General features: G+C 46.0%; 1 protein-coding gene across 1 annotated transcript in view; it reads left to right on the forward strand.

Annotated features, from left to right (window-relative positions):
* VWF (von Willebrand factor) overlaps positions 1 to 16,345 on the forward strand; it is a 195,543-nt gene that overhangs the window by 28,229 nt on the left and 150,969 nt on the right. Inside the window, exons 7-11 of the mRNA XM_060684131.2 lie at positions 1,540 to 1,756; positions 2,668 to 2,790; positions 4,859 to 4,970; positions 8,232 to 8,278; positions 15,594 to 15,730. Of these exons, the coding sequence (XP_060540114.2) occupies positions 1,540 to 1,756; positions 2,668 to 2,790; positions 4,859 to 4,970; positions 8,232 to 8,278; positions 15,594 to 15,730 (636 nt within the window). The remainder of the gene's footprint in view (positions 1 to 1,539; positions 1,757 to 2,667; positions 2,791 to 4,858; positions 4,971 to 8,231; positions 8,279 to 15,593; positions 15,731 to 16,345) is intronic.

Raw genomic sequence — 16,345 nt, forward strand, 5'->3', positions numbered from 1 at the left:
ATGGAAAATCATAAGTAAGTAGTAGGAAAATCATAAACAAACTTTATTCGAACAGCTGAGAATTACTTCATTCCCAGCGTCGTTCAACTAAATTAAAGCAAATTCCTCCCAACACAAATTCCTCAGTCCTATCGCAAACCTTAGTCTTATTAGGCAAACTGCCAAAGGCCTTTCTTGGCAAATGTTCAGAAGTCACAGATACAAAAATAAATACAAGACATAGACGAAGAAGACGAAGCTACCAACGTTGTTTTCTGGCAAAGCCCAAAAGCTGTTGCTGGTCTGTTTTAAGCCTTATGGGAGGGGCCAATCATTTCTTGGCCCTACTCCCGAGTTGGCCTCTTTGCTTGAGCTGCTCTTGCCTTCTGGCAGCTCTTCTCATGCGTGCATTAGGAACAGGTTCCTCCTGTTCCTCTGCCTCACTCCTATCAGTCTCTGGAGGCTCTGAAGGCTGCACCTCACTCTCCGATGGCCCTGGCCCCATCTCTGCCTCTGACGCAGAGCCCTCATCTGGGCCTTCCCCAGCCTCCAGGACTGGCCCATGTTCTTCCTCAGCCTCATTGCTGTCTGACTCCGCTGCCAGCTCCACAGGCTGCTGGTGGACCACAACAGGTTGGGGTGGCCTAGTTGGCTGTCTGTACCATGGTGGGGGGGGCATTTTTTCCCTCCCTGGGTTCCAGAGGCTTTCTTTGGGCCTCCGGGAGGGCGAAAATGGCCTCCCCAGGCTCCAGAGGCCCTCTGGGGGCCAGAAATGGGCCCGTTTCTGGCTTTTCCGAGCTTCCGGTAGACCAGTTTTTGGCCCACCCTGAGACTCCACGTGGGTCCTGCACTTACCCGCATCCAAAACATGCCACATGGGGACTCCTTGGAGGGGCGGGGTGGGGGCAGGGTGGGCGGGGCCAGCCAGGAATGGGATTTGGGGATTCTCCAAACTGCACAGAATCTTAACTAGAGGTTCTCCCGAACCCCTGCAAACCCCCAGCAGCCCATCCCTGCACACAACATTTTTTGATAATAATATATACTGACCATTTCTAACCCTAACCCAAACCCATCTAATCAATTAAAACACAAAATCAAAGTTTCATTTTTTCTCCCCCATCTCAAGCACAAAGTCCAAAAGCGGTTTCCAAATAGAAGCAAAATTAATTGTATTTCTTTTTTCTTAAACCAAAGCAGTGAATTTAATCACCCCTGTTAACTCCATCAACTTTGGCAACCATTCGGGCCGTTTTCGGGCCAAAAATGGATCCAAGAAAGGGCCCTGAAAATGACCGACAGAGTGCTGCAGAGGCCATGGAGGGTGAAAACGAGGCACAGGGCGGCCACACGCATACCCCTCCGTGCCCTGTTTTGGCCGGCAGGGTGCTGAAGGAGGCATCCGTCTCACCCACCCCGCTGCTCCCCCTCCTGCCAGCCCATAGAGAACTACAATGCTGATCCGGCCCTCGAAGAAATCCAGTTTGACATTCCTGCCTTCCTCCCCTGTTTCAGTCAATTATGGACTGTGGTGATTCCAGTTTTTTTTCCTTTCTGCAGGACTTCATTCAAAACTGCCAGCTGCTAAGAACTTCCTCGGTCTTCTCTAAATGTCATCATCTGGTGGACCCCGAAAAGTTCATCGGCCTCTGTGAAGAAGATATGTGCCGGTGTGCTCAGGACAGTAATTGTCACTGCCCAGTTTTTCTGGAGTATGCTAGAAACTGTGCCCAGCAAGGTGTGATCTTGAAAGGTTGGCCAGCTAGCAGTGCCTGCAGTAAGTTTTCGGGATTAATATTCTTGGGGTGATGGGCTTCCAATTCTAGATTCAACGTTGCAAAGTTCTCCCTATGCTTATATCAGAGTTTGCAGTAGAAATCAAATCCAGAAAGCACACAAAGGTAAACTGATTCAGCAGGATTCATTAACAGTTACAAGCAAAACACAAGGTAGGAAAGAACAGTTAGTTTCATTTCAGCAGAGCAGACTAGTTTCAGTTTCTCTGCACAGACTCAGAAGCTGCAGGATTAAGCTACGCCCAGACTTCTTACTTAAGTTTCTGTTTCCAAAACAGCCCTCATTGGCTATGGGGCAAGGATTGTGAGCTATTAGTGCATTATTGCAGAATCCTGGCTTTCCCAGGTATAAAAATCTAATAAAATAAATAAAATAAATGTGTAAGGAATGTTTTTCACTTAACAACCGGGTTACTAAATTAACAGCTGCAATGATTCACTTAACAACTGCAGCAAGAAAGGTCATAACATTGGGTGAGACTCACTTAACAAATGTCTCACTTAGCAACAGAAATTTTGGGCTGAAGGGTTGTCGTAAGTCGAGGTCATCTATCTAAAAAAAATGACACACAATTTGGTACGTCAGCTCAGGCTCAGGCAAATCCTGCATCAAATTCACTTTGGGCCTTTGTCGCAAGGGCGGAACTAAAAGGGACCTTAGAGGTCTTCTAGTCCAGCCCCCCTGCTCAAGCAGGAGACCCTGTACCATTTCAGATGGTTGTCCAGTCTCTTCTTCAACACCTCCAGCGAAGAAGCAACTTCTTTAGCACCTCACAACTTCTGGTGGCAAGCTCTTCCACTGATTAATTGTCCTCACTGTTGGGAAGTTTCTCCTTAATTTCAGGTTGATGATGATCGCAAGGTTCATTTCTTCCCTGTTACACCTTTTCAGGACCAAGATGTCCAAGTGGCTTGGAGTACCACGAGTGCACGTCCCCTTGTGCCAAGACCTGCCAGAGCCTGAATATCAATGAAGTGTGCCCGGAGCAGTGCGTTGATGGTTGCAGCTGTCCCGGTAAATCTATTTACAAGCTTTTGTGTACAGCAGAAATCTTTGGGCCTCAGTGTTTCCCATTTTACTCGTTTAAGAGAAGGAAACGACTGTCCCTTTTGAACGTTTACAAGTATTTATTTATCCCCCTGCATGTACGTTCTCTCAAAGGGCTACGCTTTAATTTAAAAAATTAAAGGTGTTGGTGACCACCTTTAAAGCGCTCCATGGCTTAGGGCCAGGGTATTTGTGAGACTGCCTTCTGCCACCAATAGCCTCCCACCGACCGGTTCGCTCGCACAGAGAGGGCCTCCTCAGGGTGCCGTCAGCCAGACAGTGCCGGCTGGAAACCCCCAGGGGGAGAGCCTTTTCTGTGGCAGCACCTGCCCTCTGGAATGACCTGCCCCCTGAGATACGCACGATATCAGACCTCCGGACTTTTCGTCGGGCCCTGAAAACACACTTATTCCATCTAGCCGGCCTGGCCTGATCCCATCCTCTCAGTTTTTAATTGAATTCGGTTTTAATTGGGTTGTTTTAAACTTGGGCCAAAATTATTTAATTGTTTTTTAAAGTGTTTTTTAAATTTTATATGCTATGTTTTATCTTGGCTGTATACCGCCCTGAGTCCCGCAGGAGAAGGGAGGTATAGAAATAAAATAAAATAAAATAAATAAATAAAATAAAATAAAAAGTGGGAGAGAAATAGGGCAGTGATGGCTAACCTTTTTCTCGTCGTGTGCCGAAAGCACACGCACCCATAATGCAATGTGCCCCCCCTGCGTATGTGTGCATGACCCCCCCGCTCCTCCCACCATCGCGCACATGCATGCATGACCCCCCACCCCCCCATGCATGTGTCTGCGGACCCCCCCTGTTTTTGGCCTAGCAGGCCTCCCTGGATGTGGGGGGAGGTGGCTTTCAATTGTTCGAGGGCCGGGGGGGGCTGTGTCACATGGACACCTCTGCTGAGTTAGAAAAAACAGGCCTGGTGGCTACAGGCACTAAGTGCATGGCACAGTATTTGCTCTGAGGCGTTTTGGCACCATCCAAGCTTCCCCGTGACCTGGGATGAACTGAATGCATGGATGAGAGTGAAATCTACGGGCCTGTCGTTATGCAGCCAAGGAGAAGCCGCCCGGGGGGGCAGGCAAGCCCCTGCGTTTCACAGAATTCACACTCCCTCCCCAAAAATCTAAAAATGACTTTCCATAGTTTTTATGTTGTGGCTTTATGTCCTAAACTACAGTGAGGAAGTGGGGGTGGGGGTGAGTTTTTGTGCCTTGGAGGACACGGGCACGTCCATCGGAGTCGGTTCCTGGACTTGTCTTTTTAGATAGGCTTGGGCTGGTTTTGCAAAATATAGTTAGTCTGCAGAACTGAAATTGAAACCAATCTTCTTTCCTTCCTTCCTTCCTTCCTTCCTTCCTTCCTTCCTTCCTTCCTTCCTTCCTTCCTTCCTTCCTTCCTTCCTCCCTCCCTCCCTCCCTCCCTCCCTCCCTCCCTCCTGCCTTTTTCTCTTCTCTTCTCTTCTTTCTTTCTTTCTTTCTTTCTTTCTTTCTTTCTTTCTTTCTTTCCTTCCCTCCCTCCCTCTCTCCCTCCCTCCATTCTTCCTTCCTTCCTCCCTCCCTGCCATCTTTTTCTTTCTTTCTTTCTCTCTCCCTCTCTTCTTCCCTCCCTCCCTTCCTCCCTCCATCCATCCTTCCTCCCTCCCTCCCTCCCTCCCTTCTTCCTTCCTTCCTCTCTCCCTCCCTCCCACCTTCTTCTCTTCTCTTCTTTCTTTCTTTCCCTCCCTCCCTCCATTCTTCCTTCCTTCCTCCCTCCCTGCCATCTTTTTCTCTTTCTTTCTCTCTCCCTCTCTGCTTCCCTCCCTCCCTCCCTCCATCCTTCCTCCCTCCCTTCTTCCTTCCTTCCTTTCTCCCTCCCTCCCACCTTCTTCTCTTCTTTCTTTCTTTCTTTCTCTCCCCCTTCTTCCTTCCTTCCTTTCATCTTTCCTTCCTCTGACCCTCCCTCCTCCTCTTCTCTCTCTCTCTCTCTCTCTCTCTCTCTCTCTCTCTCTCTCTCTCTCTCTTTCTCTCTCTTTCTTTTCCAGAGGGAAAGCTCCTAGATGGTGACGTTTGTGTCGATGCCCGAAATTGCTCCTGCATAAATTCTGGCAAGAAATTCCCTCCTGGCTCTTCAGTTTATCAGGACTGCAACTCATGGTAAGCATGATCCTTGGATGGAATATGAAGAGGACCCTAAACCATAAGGCAAGACCAAATCAGGGACCTTCCAGTTCAGTGTGCCTGGGCAATATGGTGCAGGGGCAGGAGAGTGACCGCGCTCCAGATCTGCTCTTAACCATCTGGCACTTTAAGTATCTCACTATGGAACCAGAATGCCACAATTTCAGAAATAAGAGAGAGGTTAGCAAAGATGTTTGAAAACGTATCAGCTAAATGTTGGAAGTGTAATCAGATGCCAGGTTCATATTATCATATGTGGTGGACATGCCCAAAGGCAAAAAAAATATTGGACTAAAATACATACTTGGTTAGAAAAAATGATAAAACAACACATGGGCATGTTTTTAAAGAAAAAAAATGTACCAATAAAACATATATTCAGAAAGAAAGAAAGAAAGAAAGAAAGAAAGAAAGGAAGGAAGGAAGGAAGGAAGGAAGGAAGGAAGGAAGGAAGAAAGAAAGAAAGAAAGAAAGAAAGAAAGAAAGAAAGAAAGAAAGAAAGAGCTATCTGTCCATTCATCTATTTCATTATTTCTCAACCTTGTCAAATTGAAGACATCTGGACTTGCCAAGGTTGAGAAACAAGGATCTATTTCATCCCCTTTTTTCAAACTACGCAAGTGAAAAATTCACCTTTTCTTTCTTCCTACAACGAAAACACACATTGTGTGCAACGCCTTGCACGCAAACAGGAATGGCATCACCGTGCCCTGGTGTCATCATGCAAATGGCATCATTCACCCCCTTTGCAAGTGACACCGTGCCACATATGACCTCCCATTGCGTGACTCGCAATGGACACGACTGACCGTTGCTTCTCGTCTACTACTTCCCTTTGCTGTGAGCTGCAAGAGGAGAGGGAAATGTCTTCCTATTGCAGAACTGGGAAGGGGTGAGAAGAGGAGGCGGGCTGGGTGAGAGTTTCTGGACTATTCGATTGGTCAGCTGGAGGGAAAGGCGGGGCGATATGAATAGCTCTTTGTCCACTTGCATTTTTAGGGTTGGCAGGAATCACAGCCATTGTGGATTGCCAAGGCATGGAGAATAAGGAGTGGGAGTGGGGGTGTTGAGTTGGTGATGTGAAATGCCCATGATTTAGAAAGACAGGGTTTCTTGTCTGTCGTGGATCATTGCCTTCTCTGAGCCTGGTTGTTTTTCCTGCCAGGGTTAGGTGGCATCATTCGTGCAGAAGAGAAGGCTGTTTATCCATTGTAGCTTGCCCTGACAGTCTCGGGATTTTGATTGGGATGGGGTTTCTTTCTTAAATAGTTCCTCATTAAAACATTGGGGTTTTTTTCCCCCTGATTGTTTAATTGGTGCTGTAATGAAATGCAGATAATTGAAATCAGTGTAATGCAAACATACAGCGGTTAAGGCAATGCAACGCAATGCAATTGAATGCAATGCAACACAATGCGATTGAATGCAATGCAGCTGAATCAGAGGTGCTATTCAGCAGGTTCTGGAGAACCGGTAGGAGAAATTTTGAGTAGTTCAGAGAATCGGCAGATACCACTTCTGGCTGGCCCCAGAGTGGGGTGGGAATGGAGATTTTGCAATATCCTTCCCCTGAAGTGGGGAGAGAATGGAGATTTTGCAATATCCTTCCCCTGGAGTGGGGAGAGAATGGAGATTTTGCAGTATCCTTCCCATGGAGTGGGGAGGGAATGGAGATTTTGCAATATCCTTCTCCTGGAGTGGAGAGGGAATGGAGATTTTGCAGTATCCTTTCCCCAGGAGTGGGGAGGGAATGGAGATTTTGCAGTATCCTTCCCCTGGAGTGGGGAGGGAATGGAGATTTTGCAATATCCTTCTCCTGGAGTGGGGAGAGAATGGAGATTTTGCAGTATCCTTCCCCCAGGAATGGGGAAGGAATGGAGATTTTGCAATATCCTTCCTCTGCCATGGCCACCAAGCCACGCCCACCAAGCCACACCACGCCCACCAAGACACACCTACAAAACCCGTAGTAAAAAAAATTGAATTCCACCACTGAGCTGAATGCAATGCAATGCAACACAATGCAATGCAATACAGTGCAAATAAATAACAGGGAGAAGTTATTAATGAAACGTGTTCAACTTTTCATTTCATTTTAGTAGCTGGTTTTGGAGAGGACTTTTCCCAACCCCTCTATTCTGTACAAGCCCTGGACCAGACAGTGAGGCCAGTGCTACGCTTAGAGCATCTTACAGGGATTAGGAAAGTGGCCTCCTTCAGAAGCATGTCAATATTCTTTCCCGAGAAAGAGAACGAGGCCAAAACCAAACCATCTTTTTGATCTGTGAAACTTAAAGCACTGAAATGTAACTAACAACCAACAGGAGGCTTATTGTGTTCTGTCCCCGTCCCAACACACACACAAACAGTCAGCTGAGGGTTAAAGAAGTACTTGGCACACACAAGGTTCGTTATCAGGAACTTGGCAGCAATACGATAACCATCTGCCAAGTGCTTTACTACAAAAAGAGGGAGTGTTCCTCCACCAGATAACACCAACGAATACACACAGTTTTCAAAACAGTCCAGCTCAAACATGAAACCTTCAGCAGATCAGGCGTTGTACAAAGTGACTAGCCAGAAGTTAGCTTTGTCCATCACAGAGTCTAAATGGCCACCACACTCTCTTATATAGCCTGTGGGGTGTGGTCCAGTGACTCAGCTTAATCCCTGGCACGCCTCCTCATCTGCTGCAAACGTTTGTCTCGCCTTCGTTGGCGTGGATCCAGGAACGACTTATCCCCCTCATCGCTGTCATCGGAGACACCTGGCTCCTGGTCAATCTCCTCTCCCTCGGCAGACACCTGAGGCATTGCCAGAGAGGAGGGGCCTGGAGAGGGAGGCCTGGCCAGCTTCTCTCCTTCATGTTCGGAGCCTTCTTCCTCCTATAAGATGGGCTCGGGGATCGGAGCCACAACATATTGTATTGTAGAAAGTTAGCATCCACCCGTTTCCAAACATGAATGTAAATCTCGTGACCGTGGGGATGCTGAAAAGGTCGTAAGTGTGGAAAAACTTATGACCACTTACGCACACTTACGACTTATGTAAGTCATAAGTGTGAAAAACGGTCCTAAGTCACTTTTTTTTCAGTGCTGTTGTAGCTTTGAACGGTCACTAAATGAACTGTGGAGGACTACCTGCAATTGAGATCTGTTAATGCATATTTAAGTTTTATAGTAAGGAACGTGATTCGCTGTAGCCTTATTCCTAACGGAGAAATGTTTTATTTCCTAGTATTTGCAGGCATGGTGCGTGGGTCTGCAACAATCAGCCCTGTCCAGGTACGTTGGTTCTGGAACATTCAGTGAGTGAAGTGTTGTTTATTTCTATTATGTATATGGATGATGCATTCAGTCGTTTGTTTTTCTCCTGTTTTCATAGACAAGATAGCAATAGCAATAGCAATAAGCACTTAGATTTATATACTGCTTCACAGTGTTTTACAGCCCTCTCTAAGCGGTTTACAGAGTCAGCCTATGGCCCCCAACGATCTGGGTCCTCATTTTACCAACCTCGGAAGGACAGAAGGCTGAGCCAAACTTGAGCCGGTCAGAATTGAACTGCTGGCAGTGGGCAGAATTAGCCTGCAGTACCGCGTTCTGACCACTGCGCCACCAGGAAGGAAAATGAGAAAGGGAATAAGGGAGGGAGGGAGGGAGGGAGGGAGGGAGGAAGGAAGGAAGGAAGGAAGGAAGGAAGGAAGGAAGGAAGGAAGGAAGGAATAGCAATAGCACTTAGACTTATATACTGCTTCACAGTGCTTTACTGCCCTCTCTAAGCAGTTTACAGAGTCAGCCTATTGCCCCCAACAATCTGGGTCCTTCATTTTACCAACCTCGGAAGGACAGAAGGCTGAGTCAACCTTGAGCTGGTCAGAATTGAAGTCCAGGCTGTGGACAGAGTCAGCCTGCAATACTGCATTCTAACCACTGGGCCACCAGGAAAGAAAATGAGAAAGAAGGAAGAAGGGAGGGAGGGAGGGAGGGAGGGAGGGAGGGAGGAAGGAATAGCAATAGCACTTAGACTTATATACTGCTTCACAGTGCTTTACTGCCCTCTCTAAGCAGTTTACAGAGTCAGCCTATTGCCCCCAACAATACCGACCTCGGAAGGACGGAAGGCTGAGTCAACCTTGAGCTGGTCAGAATTGAACTCCAGGCTGTGGACAGAGTCAGCCTGCAATACTGCATTCTAACCACTGGGCCACCGGGAATAGGAATGAGAAAGGGAAAAAGGGAGGAAGGAGGGGAGGGTCCAACATTTCTCTCAAGCATGAAATCTGGCCAGGAGATCTTCTGTTACCTCCAAAATCAATCACGGAGGAGTTTCATATTCCCGGTGATTGACTGGTGTTAAGAAAGACAATTCTTAGCCCAGAACTGCTACTAACATAGATTCCTGGTTTGATAGCAACCTCAAAAGGAGAGATGAACTCATAGCTTCTCTTCCTCTCCAAGAGGTTTCTTCTAATTTCCATTCAGACCACAGACAGGGATGGGAAATATCCCTTTCCTATCTGGCAGCAGATACGGAATTGCTACCGCAGAGGAATTGTGTCACAGTGAAAACAAGCAAAGACACAGACACAGAAACACAGAGAGAGAGAGGTGGGCTTCACATACTGTAGCAACCGGTTCGCCCAGCACCGGAAATGTGCACGCACGCCGTCCGCACATGTGTGTGATGTCAAACAACACGGCAATTCGCTCACGTGTGCCATCCACACATGCGTAAGATGTCAAAAACACAGCGATATAGGATGGGATTGCGCCAGGGCGGGTGAGAGGAGGCAGGTACACCCGCAGGTCACAACTACTGGTTCTCCCGAACCGGCTGAATCCCCAGTCTGCACAGACACCAAAAGCAGAAAGGATTTTGTTTGGCAGAAGGGTGAGAATTCTCCCAGTTTGTTTACGGAATTTACAAAGGCTTCACCTCAAAGAGTTAAGAGATGTTCTCAGCGAATCAAATGAACAGAAACTGGAAGAAAACATTGCAGCCAACTAAATGAAAAAAACAAACAAACAAACCGGGCACTCCTTCCCTATCCTCCACCCCACCCCACCCCATATCATCTGGCAGAATTGTTTGCGGCGAAATTAATGGCTGCCTTTGAAGCAAAAACTGAACATTCAGTGAAAGTCTGAAAGGCTCCTAAGAGTATTGTCTCGCCATCCGTTCCTTCTGGGTTCGAGCCTTTCGTCCGAAATACACATTACTTTAGGAACATTGGGTCTGATTTCCAGGCACTCCTTTTTCAAGGAACCACAGACGATTAGAGCCGTAAAATGAACCTAATCTTCATCAACCAGTGAGATGGCTTGCTTTCGGAAGTTTTCGTAGGTTTTCCAGCACTGAAGATTTTAAAGAAGGGACAGGACAGCTGTTTGTCTGAAAAGGAAGAGGGTCTCCTCCTTGAGCGGTGGGTTGGACTAGAAGACCTCCAAGGGTCCCTTCCAACCCTGTTGTTCTGTTAAAACTCTTCAAGAGATACAGTTTAGCATCACCAGGGTGTTTTGGGGACCGCTTTTTGGTGATTTTATTCATGAAGCAAACTTGTTGGATCTAAATCATCAGAAACTCAAGTGAACTGCAGTAGTGTCTTTCTTTCTTTCTTTCTTTCTTTCTTTCTTTCTTTCTTTCTTCCTTCCTTCCTTCCTTCCTTCCTTCCTTCCTTATTTTCTTTCTCTTTCTTTCTTTCTTTCTTTCTTTCTTTCTTTCTTTCTTTCTTTCTTTCTTTCTTTCTCTCTCTCTCTCTCTCTCTCTCTCTCCCTTCTTCCTTCCTTCCTTCCTTCCATCTTTCCTTCCTCTGTCCCTCCCTCCTCCCCTTCTCTCTCTCTCTCTCTCTTACTCTCTCTCTCTCTCTCTTCTTTCTTTTTAAGAAGAGACTGGACAGCCACTTGTCTGGAATAGTATAGGGCCGTGATGGCGAATCTATGGCACGCATGCCACAGGTGCCACGCGTAGCCATATTGGTGGGCACGTAAGCTCAGCTCCTGGAGGCTGGAGAGAGCAAAAAACAGGCCTTCTGGTCTCACCGGAGGTTGGCAAACATCCCATTTCTGGCCTCCAGGGGGGGTGGGGAATGCCATTTTTGCCCTCCCCAGACTCCTAGAAAGGCTCTGGAGGGTGGGAAGAGCAAAAAACAGGCCTCTGTGCCAGGAGCGGGGGAAGGGGGGGGTCATGTGCATGCGTGGGGTAGGGCGCATAGAATTATGAGTGTGGGCTAACCCGCCCCCCCTGGTCCTGGTACGTGATGGCAAAAAGGTTAGCCATCACTGGTATAGGGGGTTGGATTAGAAGACCTCCAAGGTGTCTTCTAACTGTTACTCTTTCTTTCTTTCTTTCTTTCTTTCTTTCTTTCTTTCTTTCTTTCTTTCTTTCTTTCTTTCTTTCTTTCTTTCTTTCTCAAAGAGGTCTCTTCTAATTTCCATTCAGCCCACAGACAGGGATGGGGAATATCCCTTTCCTATCTGGAAGCAGATACGGAATCCCCAGAGGAATTGTGGCACAGTGAAAACAAGCAAAGACACAGACACAGAAACACACATACAGAGAGAGAGAGGTGGGCTTCACATACTATAGCAACCGGTTCGCCCAGCACCGGAAATGTGCGCGCACACCATCCGCGCATGTGTGTGATGTCAAACAACACGGCAATTCGTTCACGTGCGCCATCCACACATGTGTAAGATGTCAAAAACACAGCGATATAGGATGGGATTGCGCCAGGGCGGGTGAGAGGAGGCAGGTCCACCCGCAGGTCACAACTACTGGTTCTCCCGAACCGGCTGAATCCCCAGTCTGCACACACACACCAAAAGCTCTCTCACTCTTTCTTTCTTTCTTTCTTTCTTTTAAATTTATTTATTTTACTGGAAGTTTTTAAGAAGAGACTGGATAGCCACTTGTCTGGAATAGTATAGGGGGGTTGGATTAGATCTCTTCTAACTGGTTTTTCCTTCCTTCCTTCTTTCCTTCCTTCCTTCCTTCCTTCCTTCCTTCCTTCCTTCCTTCCTTCCTTCCTTCCTTCCTTCCTTGTTTATTTGAATGTATTTGTCATCAATCTCACTGTTACAATATCCTAAAAACAAGGGTATTAAAGCATTAAAAATGAACAAAAATTGAGGAAACTAGGAACCAGTAGACAAATGGGGTGGAGGTGGGATTTCCTTCTGAATCCACTATCTCCAGCGTGAAACACCCCCATCGGGACCCCCAACCAATCAGCGAAGTCAGGTTCTGAGGCCCTTTCAGGCTAATCATAGTCTAATGAGATATCATTAGAAGACGTTCTCTTTCTCAGAAGATTACCTTTATGGTTTGCCATAAATCTTAACAAAACTATGGCTATTGTATTATTATTATTATTATTATTATTATTATTATTATTATTATTATTATTATTTATTGGATTTGGGGAAATAATGAAGTATTAAACATTCATCAAATGGCCACTTCATGGTTTTAACCTACTGCTAAATAACTTTTGCTCATATCTTTGAAGTAACAAATGGAAAATGTTGGTTTCTGTAAGTTGGTGACCTATTCATATCAAACAACGCATAGAAGAACTCTTTTAACATTGATACTACATGTTGTCAGAATATCTGGACCAGTGTTTCCCAATTTCCAAGTGTGTGGACCAGGGGTGAAATCCAGCAGGTTCTAACAGGTTCTGGAGAACCGGTAGCGGAAATTTTGAGTAGTACAGAGAACCGGCAAATACCACCTCTGGCTGGCCCCAGAGTGGGGTGGGAATGGAGATTTTGCAATATCCTTCCCCCAGGAGGGGAGGGAATGGAGATTTTGCAATATCCTTCCCCTGCCACGCCCACTAAGCTACGCCCACAGAACCGGTAGGGAAAAAATTTGGATTTCACCACCGATGTGGACTTCAACTCCCAGAATTCTCATCAATGGTTAGGCTGGCTGTGGAATTCTGAGAGTTGAAGTCCACATTTTTGGAAATTCCCAAGGTTGGGAAACATTGATCCAGAGGAACTTTCCTATGTGGGAATTGAAAAACAAAGAATGTAGACGATTTGATTTGGGAATTAGAGACTTTGGTGCAGAGGTGGGTTGCACGTTTTATTACCCCTGGTTCATCATGTGCACGCCTTCTGGGCATACATACAGGCTCAAAAATGTGGCTAAATAGGACCATATTACTCCAGGGCAGATGGACGGTGCCAGGAGCCCACCTGCAGTCGCCGCTACCAGTTCGCTTGAACTTGTGCGAACCGGCTGAATACCACCACTGCTTTGGTGTATAATCACTTTATGCTGTCAAGCACTGAGGGTGCCATTGTTTAGAAACAGACAGCGGTGAGAATTTGAGGATCTTTTAAGCTAAAAAAAAAATGAAGCAAAGGTAGATATTTATTTATTTATTTGTTCAATTTATACGACTCCCTATCTCCTGATTCTGGGCAGCCCACAAATTTACAACAATGAAAGCAATCCAAATAATGACTGGAACGAACAGTTCCAATGTAGAGTAAAAACAACATTAGTTGGCGGGGGTTTGCTTAACCCCCTTGCTCGAACACATTTGTCAATAGCAGCTAAGAAACCTTGAAGAGGGAAGGGTCAGATTGAACAAAGAAAGAACACTAATTAAAAACCAACCCCAAAGAATTCAAACCTACTTGGAAGGCAGCCAAAAGCTCTCGTGAATTGAAGTAAAGGTGAAAGAAACTGTGATCGCGAAAAGTCATTTGTGACCCCTTAATAAGGCTTTACTAGAGTTCTCTGAAAATTCTTTCAGTTTATTTATCTACCCGAATATGCCTGGAGGGAGGTGGACTTTAATAAGGGAAAATATAGACGTCTTTTAGTCCAACCCTCTTCTAAAGCAGGAGACCCTAGACCGGAGTGAAATAGTCCCGCCTGGACTATTGTAACGCTCTCTACATGGGGCTCCCCTTGAGGAGCACCCGGAGGCTCCAACTGGCGCAGAGTGCGGCCGCGCGGGTGGTAATGGGAGCGACATGGCGCTCCCATGTGACACCCCTCCTGCGCGAGCTGCACTGGCTCCCGGTGGTCTTCCGGGTGCGCTTCAAAGTTTTGGTTACCACCTTTAAAGCGCTCCATGGCTCAGGACCTGGGTACTTGCGGGACCACCTACTACCACCAATAGCCTCCCACCGGCCGGTATGCTCCCATAGAGAGGGGCTCCTCCGGGTGCCGTTGGCCAAACTATGCCGACTGGCGGCCCCCAGGGGGAGAGCCTTCTCTGTGGTGGCACCTACTATCTGGAACGGGCTCCCCCCGGAGATACGGAGGATCCCGGATTTGCGCGCCTTCCACCGCGCTCTAAAGACCTTTCTATTTCACCAGGCGGGCCTAGTCTAATTTTCTCCCTCTTTTATAAAAGAATTTTTAATTTTAAATTTTTAGTATTTTAGATATTCAAATTTTATAATTGGTTTTAAATTGATTGGGGTTTTAATTGTCTTGGCCAAAACTATTTAATTTGGTTTTAATTCTGCTTTTTAAATTTTGTATGTATGTATTTTATTGTTGGCTGTGCACCGCCCTGAGTCCTTTGGGAGTAGGGCGGTGTAGAAATCAAATAAAAGTGAAAGTGAAAGTGAAAGTGAAAGTAAAATGCTCCTGGTTCAGACCGGATCACCCGATCTGGTAGCGATGGCGGCAGGTGATTCTGAGCAAAAATCCCTGGCCTCCCCCACCCACATGCCCAGCTGAGCCGCACAATCAACAGAGGCTTTTTTTTTTTTTACTTTTAAAAGCATTTTTTTTCGGCCGAAAAAATGCTTTTAAAAGTAAAAAAAAAAAAAAGCCTCTGAGGATCGCGCGTCTCAGCTGGGATCGTCAGAGCCTTTTAAAAGCATTTTTTTAAATAACCACTTTGGTGGAAGAGGTTGTAAAAAAAATAGTTTTAAAAGGCTCTGACGATCCCAGCTGTGTTGCCTGAGTTGCCTGATTCAGCAGGTTTTGACAGGTTCTGGAGAACCGGTAGTGGAAATGTTGAGAAGTTCGGAGAATCAGCAAATGCCACCTCTGGCTGGCCCCAGAATGGGGTGGGAATGGAGATTTTGCAGTATCCTTCCCCTGGAGTGGGGAGGGAATGGAGAGTTTGTAATATCCTTCCCCTGGAGTGGGGAGGGAATGGGTATTTTGCAGTATCCTTCCCCTGGAGTGGGGAGAGAATGGAGATTTTGCACTATCCTTCCCCTGGAGTGGGGTGGGAATGGAGATTTTGCAGTATCCTTCCCCTGCCACGTCCACCAAGCCACACCCACCAAGGCATTCCCACAGAACCGGTAGTAAAAGAATTTGAATTCCACCACTGCTAAAGATGCGTTTCATGAACCAATTTTGAGGCGGAAAAAGGAAAAAAAAAAATAGCCGGGCTAGCGAGTTTTCTGATGTCATTGAAATTCAAAAAAGTTTTAGACTTTAACTGCAAACCAATCAACAACTCGTTCATTTGAAATCCAGAACACGTTTTTTTTTTAAAAAAAATATTATTAGTAGTATTATTTCACTCAAAGCAGAGAATTTAGTCTAATGGAAAATTGTGATCTGCAGTTCATTTGCAAGTAAGCCTTTGCATTTTTCTTTTACCAGGAGAGTGCTCCGTCTCCGGCCAATCCCATTTCAAAAGCTTTGACAACAAACATTTCACCTTCAGCGGAATCTGCCATTACTTGTTTGCTGGAGATTGTGAGGGGAACTCCTTTTCTGTCTTCATTGAGACCGTCCAAGTAAGAAAATCTTTGTTGAAAGAGAAAAAAGTGGTGGAAAAAAATGTGGGTACCAGAGAATAGGTCTCTGACAGAAGAGAATATTTGTAACTCAGGGCTGGCATTGAAGATGTAACCTAGTTTGGTAATGAAACGTCTTCGAGAAAACAACCAAGTTCAGACATTACCAAGGACCCCAAAGAATAAATCTCATATCTTCATACACTCCCCCCAATCCCCACCCCTAACCCTTCCCAAAGTTACAGCTTATTGTAAGATTTAAGGCAAGAAGACACATTAAATTATTAAATATTATTATTTAATAATCATATTATATCAAAAAAAACTATTAAATATTTGAAGATCCTCATTTTAAGAGCATTTCAGGAAGCTGCGTGTATGCTTTATTTAAATCAGAGCAGCATTTCATTTGTGTCCTAGTCCCACGCAAAATGTGGCTTTCATTGGGCAGTAAACATGGAATATGTGTGTCAGAACTGCCCCAGTCTGATCTCTTAGGAAAGAAAGACCCTCGACTCCATTTGGTTGAAGCGATAGGTTCTTTTACTAAAAGATGTTGGTTGCAGTAGAGTCAGGCGAGAACTAAATTTCCCACGCTCAAAAGATACAGAAAGT

Source organism: Pantherophis guttatus, chromosome 7, assembly GCF_059756535.1.
Source record: "Pantherophis guttatus breed Tessera chromosome 7, ASM5975653v1, whole genome shotgun sequence".
In the NCBI taxonomy this organism is placed as follows: domain Eukaryota; kingdom Metazoa; phylum Chordata; class Lepidosauria; order Squamata; family Colubridae; genus Pantherophis; species Pantherophis guttatus.